Consider the following 7,985-nt stretch of genomic DNA (forward strand, 5'->3'; position numbering starts at 1 on the left):
ATCAAACATGAACTCCACTGTGTACCAAAATATTCTAAAGTCAAATGTCAAATCATCTATCCAAAAGCTAAAGTTTAGCCAAAATTGATGAAATTATGATTCCAAGTACACAATCAAATCTATATCAGAAGGGCTAAAAAAAGAAACGAATTATGGTGTTGTAATGGCCCAGTCAAAATCCAGACCTCAACTAACTGAAATGTTATTCAGGGACCTTAATGGGGTTGCCCACCACTAGGACAACCCCTTCTTAATCTTAATGTTTGCCCCTATTAAAATAAAAACACTTATACTCACTTCCCATTTTTGTGCCATTCCAGCCATGTCAGTACTCGAATTCCCGAGCTCACGAGAGGTTGTAACATGACATGAGCCCTGAGCCATATTGGCGCTGGATCAGTCTCACACCTTCAGACAAAGAAGCAATCAAGAGGAAGTCAGAGCTGAGGCTGGAATCTCACTTTTGACTACTTATACGATTGAAGGCGAGGCAGTGACACCAGCACTGATTGGCGCCGGGCTCACATGGCATAACAATCTCACATGAACCCTGGGAATGTATGTGCTGGCACTGGAGGTGAATATAAGCATTTTTATTTTAACGGGGTAAACAGTAATATTGAGAAGGGGTTGCCCTAATAGTGGACAACACCTTTAAGATAGCTGTGCATAAACAAATGTCCATAAACCTCAATAAGCAATGAAGCAATGTTGTAAAGAAAAGAAGGCAACAATTCCTCTAGGATGATATGCCAGACTGATAAAGTCAAACAGAGAGGGTGTACTCATTTTTTTGATGACTGGACTATACACTTAATATTGGATTAAATTAGCCTAATATTTTTGTCAGTAATGCATATGACCCACATTGTTAGCTATTGCTCTTTACACACACCAGTAAAGGGAATCCGTCTGATCGATCAACCCTTAGGGTATGTGCACACGATGCGGAAAACGCTGCGGATCCGCAGCGTTTCCGCAGCTGCAGGTGGCGCAGCAGTTTCCCATGAGTTTACATTACAATGTAAACCAAAGGGAAACAAAAAACGCTGTGCACATGCTGCGGAAAAAAATGCGCCGAAACGCAGCGGTTTACATTCCGCAGCATGTCACTTCTTTCTGCGGATTCCGCAGCGGTTTTACAGCTGCTCCTTTAGAAAACCGCAGTTGTAAAACCGCAGTGAAATCCACAGGAAAACCGCGGTAAATCCGCGATAAATCTGAAGCAAAAACGCAGAGTTTTTGCCCTGCAGATTTATCCAATCCGCTACGGAAAAATCCGCAGTGGACCATTATCCGTGTGCACATAGCCTTATTTAGTGTTTATATGGTAATTGTTCAAAGAAGAGTTGATGGGGCACCAGTTTACTAGCAAATCCCACTAATGAAGGGTGGTTCCCCTATGTAGGAGCTCCAGCAGCTGAACGCCTGGTACAAGGTGCTCTGCATAAATCAATACAGTTCTAATATTACAAAAAGTATGCGGCACTCACCATTGCGTGCGTTGTGCTAGTCCTTTATTCCATGGGAAAGTTACAGGACATTAAAAGTGACGTGCAGGTTACAGGGGCATGCGGGGAGAGATGAGGTGGACGACAGCTGTTTCATGTGTCAATGCTTCAACACCTGGACCCGTTGAATCGTTGACAAATGAAACGGCCGTCGTCCACCTCGTCTCTCCTCGCATGCCTCTGTAACCTGCACGTCACTTTTAATGTCCTGTAATATTCCCATGGAATAAAGGACTAGCACAATGCACGCAATGGTGAGTGCCACGTACTTTTTCTAAGTTTATATGGTAATATTCCTCTCTGAATGATAGCGAGCTGTCAGACAAGCAAATGAAGATGGATCTGGGTGAGAGATAGAGCTGGTATGGCAAATGTTTGGAAAGTGCTCTGGTTACACCCAGAGCATTTCAATCTATTTTACAATATGAATTAAAATTGTATCAAACTTATCTGATTACTATATATGACCTGGATTTCATATGGATAAACAGAATTCGGGAAAATAGGGATTTCCGGCACATCCCCTGGATTTCTTATGGATGCTATGAGATGAATAGAATTTGCGGTTTATCACCAGCAGGATCTGGCACCCACCGTTTTTTGATTCCAGGATATTTGATTCTACACAAACATGGTAATCTAATATCCTTCAAACTGCTTGTGTGCAGAATTTGGTGTACTTGTTTCTGTGCACTTGACTATGCAACATGAAATAAAAATTAATTTTTTGAATATTATGTAACTGTGATGGTAAATTTGAGGTTTGTCGTTCCACATTGAGAATCTCCTTTATGATAGATGTGATTGGATGTTCTAGTAGATGATTCTTCCATTGTAGATACTTGTACAGAAATCCTTGAACAAACCATCAGATCACAGCTAATAATGAAACTACCATTACTGATTGAGTAACTCTTGCAGATGCTCCCCTCAGTGCCGGGACCATTAATAAAGGCAGTCTCCTGCATTCTAAATGATGGGTTTTGTGGAACAGTATTGATAGCAGGACACTCCAATTCTCGAATTTTTAAGTCATTAATTGATTTTCCCTGGTGGTGTTCTGGTCCATTACAAATTATTTCAGAAATTTGAGTCATCTCTCTGTTTTCTTTGATCCAGACCAGAAAATGAGAAAATGAACAGTCGCACCACCAAGGATTATTATGAAGAATTAATGATATCAGGCTATATAATGGATCAAATATGCCTTCTGGGAGCATTGTTAGTGAGTTGTGATGCAGGCTAATAACTAATAGACTAGTTAAAGTTTTAAAAATGTTTTCATCAATAGCTGTAATATTGTTATTGTCCAGATAAAGGTGAGTGAGTGATGTGAGACCTTCGAAAGCACCATCTTCCAAAGTTTGAATTTTGTTATAAGACAAAACTAATGTTTCTAAATTTTCTAAGTTTGAGAAAATTCCCTTTGGAATAGTTTCCAGTTGATTTCCACCCACTAACAAGTTGGCTAAGTTGTGTAGTCCAGCAAAAATCCCATCAGAGAGTGTAGCAATTTGGTTTCCTTCTATGGCAAGCCATCTAAGATTGCAAAGTTTCAAAAAAACATCAGAATGTAATTCTTTAATTGAGTTCTTAACAAGACTGAGCTTTTTCAGGGATGTCAATTTTTCGAAGGTGTACCTAAATATCCGACCAATCCTATTTCCGTCCAGCGACAGTTCAGTAAGGTCCCCCAGCTTGTCAAAGATCCCGGGTTTGATTTGACTTATATTGTTGTTGTTTAGTTTGAGAACGCTAAGATTTTGCAGTTGATTGAATGAATCGGCATGTAGAATGGCAAGTTCATTAGCACCAAGGTTCAGTTCACGAAGATTCTTCAACTGACTAAATAAACTGACGCAGATTTGTGAGATGTTATTTCCTTGTAAAGCGAGAACTTCTAATTTTGTTGTTCTTTCCAGGAGATTACATGGGAGATCCTTGATTGGATTGTGTGTGATAGTGAGCTTTTGGAGTTCGTTCAGCTCATTAAATGTTCCAGGTTCTATCATAGACAGTGGGCTGGCTGATATCTCCAGGTCGGTGAGGTGGGGTAGTCCATTAAATGCAGTCTCTTGTATAAAATGTAAAGCATTGCTGACAAAGAGTAATTTTTTCAAAGAATTGTAACGTGTGAAAGACGAATCATTCAAAAAAGATATTTTTGTGTCTAAAAACATGAGGTGAGTAGCATTCACTGGAATATCAGTAGGAATTTGTATAATTTTATCACTGGAGCAGAAAACCTGGACTCCATTAAAACAAGTACAAAGCGAAGGACAGCTCTGTGCAAGCCATGAGCTAGTAAAAACTAAATTACAGATGACAATGCTTCTCAGGAACATAACAATTACCTAAAAAAGAGTATATGAAAATATTAATATACTTAAAAAACCTGAAAAATCCATAAGCATGTAGTAAACTTGTTTGTATGATATATCAGCCATTTGACGAGGTGCATATGTACTACAGGAGCATGCATGCTTTATTCCTTCAAACAGTTCTCCATTCTCAATTAGAAAGCAACATAGTAAGCAAATACTACATGATAATACATATATTGCTTCATTTTGGTTTGGAGGTGCATAGCCTAATATATTGGTTTTATAAAATACAGTACCTTTAGGAGCACAGCTGATAAATTGATACATAGGGGGACAGCTTCCTTAGTGTTTCATTTTTGCGAGTCTGTAATAAATGCTGTATAGGCAAATCAGAGACTGCCATACATCAAAGGCAGTAAAGTAAATGTTCAGCACAGCCCGGAGTGGAGGTGCATAAGAGTAGGTGCCCAGATCTTTAACCGTGATATAGAATATACTGAACACACTCCAGGAAGTCTGATGCAAAAAGGGTGTTTAATACATACAGTATTTATACAAACGTTTCGGTCTGTGCAGACCTTCATCAGTGTGCTCTAAAGAAAAGATAACAAAATAGCAACAAAATTTGCATAGACATAAAAAAAGGAAGAAAAACAAAAGTATATACAAAACGGACGTATATTAATGGTCATATAGGTTCTGATGAAGACCCAGAGATAATATAATACCATTGCTCTCATGTGTGACTGACAATAGATAGTGGTGCACATATGGCCGTGGCATAGAACACACATGAAACTGAACATAGTATCTATGAAATTTATAGAAAGTATGATCACGGCCCTAGACAGAGTGCACAATGGCGAAAACCGGTGGAAGAGAAAAGGGGGAGAGGGGGGAATTACATACTTATTGTTTTGAGCCAAAGGGTGTGAGCTAATCACCCTTATTATAGAGAATTTGCATCTACAAAAAGAGATCCGTATATGTGCATTATACTGATATACAGAGTGTATTTTAGCTATGAGGTATAGGGGTGTACATACCAGGTACTGGAGTTTAAACAGGATTAGCTGTTTAAAATAGAGGGCTGACACTAGCCGGTCTATGGGAGGAATAAGTGTCATTTTAGTATATATATATACTAAATATAGTATATCTATCCATATATCTGGCTGCTTTCACACATCAGGTTTTTGCTGCCAGGCACAATCCGGCGAGTTTTGAAAAAAATGGATCCGGCGGAAAAGAAAGGATACGGCGGAAAAGAACGGATCCGGCGGAAAAGAACAGATCCGGCAGAAAAAAATGGATCCAGCGGAAAAAAACAGATCCGCCATTTTCTACCATGCATGCGCGGCCGAATCTCCGCCTCATCCTCCCCGGACTTCATGATGGGCAGTGTATGCGTTGAAAAACAGCATCCGCTGCCCACGTCGGGGCACAAATTTCACAGCGTGCGTCGGGCCGACGTACCGACGCACTCTGTGAAATTTGTACAACTTTCTGCGCCAGAGGGGGAAAGCCAACGGCCGGGGGCCAATATTTGTAGCCTGCTATGAATATCAGCCCGCAGCTGTCTGCGTAGCCTTTACTGGCTATTAAAATAGGGGGACCCCCCAAAAAATGACGTGGGGTCCCCCTATATTTTATAGCCAGAAAGGCTACGTAGGCAGCTGCGGGTTAATATTCATAGCCTAGAGAGGGGCCAAGGATATTGGCCCCTCTGGATACAAATACCAGTCCGCAGTCGCCCCAGAAATGGCGCATTTGTAAGATGCGCCAATTCCGGCACTTAGCCCCTCTCTTCCCACTCCCGTGTAGCGGTGGGATATGGGATAATGAGGGGTTAATGTCACCTTGCTATTGTAAGGTGACATTAAGCCGGGTTAATAATGGAGAGGCATCAATAAGATGCCTATCCATTATCAATCCAATAGTAATAAAGGGTTAATAAAACACACACACATTAGGAAAAAAGTATTTTAATATTCTTCATTTAACCATACTAACTATACTTCAGCACCTGCAAAAAACGTAAAATAATTAGCCGTTTACTACCTGTCCGCCATAGTCCAATTAATAACGAGTGTCCCACGACGAGCTCCCCTATAGAACAGTGACATCAGGTGATGTCACTGCTCTATAGGACCCTCAGTGACACACTGACAGAAGACAATGGCTCCTGCAGTGCATCACTGAAGTTACTATAGTACAAATTTCTCACACAGCAATGCCAAAAGTGAGACTACGGAGCCCTTGGAGAGCTGTTGCATCAGCTGATGCTGCCGTTCTCCATGGAAGATCGTCGTGGGACACTCGTAGAATTCTGCGGATCAGGGAGTATATTGGTTGTTTGTTCTTTTAATATTTTTTACAGATGACACTGGCTTCGGGGAACAAAGTGTACTGTATGTCTATATGTATGCATTGTATGTAATGTATGAATGTATTGTATGTAGTATGTATGCAGTATGTATGTAGTATGTATGTTGTATGTAGTATGTATGTAGTATGTGTGTATGTAGTATGTATGTAGTATGTAGTATGTATGTCGTACGTATGTATTATGTAGTATGCATGTAGTATGTATGTAGTATGTATGTAGTATGTATATTGTATGTATGTAGTATGTAGTATGTATGTAGTATGCAGTATGTATGTAGTATGTATGTAGTATGTATGTAGTATGTATGTGGTATGTATGAAGTTTGTATGTATGTAGTATGTATGTAGTATGTATGTAGTGTGTATGTAGTATGTATGTAGTATGTTGTATGTATGTATGTAGTATGTTGAATGTATGTAGTATGTATGTAGTATGTATGTAGTATTTTTTTACATTCAACACATTAGCCGGATGATGGGACTACTACTGTCCCATCATTGGATAATGTGTCAATCACTGTCACTGTAGCAGGCATCTACAAGGACTACAAGTCCCATCGGACGATGCCTGCACACACGCACAGAGCCCCAGCAGCCCGCACAGAGCCCCGGCAGGCCCGTACAGACCCCCGGGAGGCCCGCACAGACCCCCGGCAGCCCACACAGAGCCCCGGCAGGCCCGCACAGACCCCAGGCACCCGCACAGAGCCCCGTCAGGCCCGCACAGACCTCCACAGCCCGCACAGACCCCCAGCAGCCCACACAGGGCCCCGGTAGGCCCGCACAGACCCCCGGGAGGCCCGCACAGACCCCCGGGAGGCCCGCACAGACCCCCGGCAGCCCACACAGAGCCCCGGCAGGCCCGCACAGACCCCAGGCAGCCCGCACAGAGCCCCGTCAGGCCCGCACAGACCTCCACAGCCTGCACAGACCCCCAGCAGCCCGCACAGACCCCGGCAGGCCCGCACAGACCCCCCCCACGGTCACGCACTGACATACATGCAGTCTCCGCCCACACACCGCCCACACTCCATTATAGTGCATCATTGTACTATGGGAACTTCCAATTCTGGTATCCGATATCGCAAAAGTATCGGAACTCGGTATCGGAATTCCGATACAGAGAATATCGGCCGATACCCGATATTTGCAGTATCGGAATGCTCAACACTAGTTATCAGTCATTATCAGACTGCAGACCATACAGGAACCACAGTACTGATGAGACGCAGTGAGTATCAACAAGTAAACATTTACATCCAGGTACATTATGAGCGAGCTCTTCTCTGATTGAGTAATTTCTTTCTTTTCGTCTACATCTTTTCCAGACGCCATGATGACTTTTCACATCCACAGCTCCTCTCTGCAGATCTCCCTCTTCTTCGGTCTTCTGCAGCACATACTGACACAGTGCCCCTTAAAAACAACAGTGTTATTAAAATGTCCTCTGCATAAAAAATATCTGTCCATGCTATGCCCTAAATAAGCCTCCTATAGTATATGTTTTCCACATTGTCCGCCTTAATGAGGTGCACCCACGACACTGTTTGCCATTACAGCTATAACCACCACACCATCCGTCCTTATGAACCACGACATATACCATGGCTGTCTCCTCTGTAGATTTCCCTTACACTCTCTATATCTCCACACAGTCCCCCCACCATGCTAACCCCTCTCCTTATTCTGCCCCATTTCACGCCCCCTCTCCAAATCCATTCTTTGCCACTTTTCACACTAAGCCCTCAGAATGCCCAATATG

General features: G+C 42.2%; 1 protein-coding gene across 1 annotated transcript; it reads right to left on the minus strand.

The window, feature by feature from the left end:
* Positions 1 to 1,804: 1,804 nt before the first annotated feature.
* Positions 1,805 to 7,558, minus strand: LOC138637794 (carboxypeptidase N subunit 2-like). The gene is made up of 2 exons (XM_069726717.1): positions 7,481 to 7,558; positions 1,805 to 3,865 (listed from the first exon to the last, which is right to left on the minus strand). Exons 1-2 carry the CDS (start codon positions 7,556 to 7,558, stop codon positions 2,246 to 2,248), a joined length of 1,698 nt encoding a protein of 565 aa, XP_069582818.1. The 3' UTR covers positions 1,805 to 2,245.
* Between the last annotated feature and the right edge of the window lie 427 nt (positions 7,559 to 7,985).

Source organism: Ranitomeya imitator, chromosome 5 (assembly GCF_032444005.1).
Source record: "Ranitomeya imitator isolate aRanImi1 chromosome 5, aRanImi1.pri, whole genome shotgun sequence".
Lineage (NCBI taxonomy): Eukaryota > Metazoa > Chordata > Amphibia > Anura > Dendrobatidae > Ranitomeya > Ranitomeya imitator.

Bases quoted from the DNA above. Each gene is read 5' to 3' on its own strand.
- LOC138637794 (XM_069726717.1), bottom strand. From the start codon at position 7,558: ATGGCGTCTGGAAAAGATGTAGACGAAAAGAAAGAAATTACTCAATCA. The intron at 3,866-7,480 runs GTAAATGTTTAC...ACTCTTTTTTAG, and splicing joins CGCTCATAATGTACCTGGAT to GTAATTGTTATGTTCCTGAG.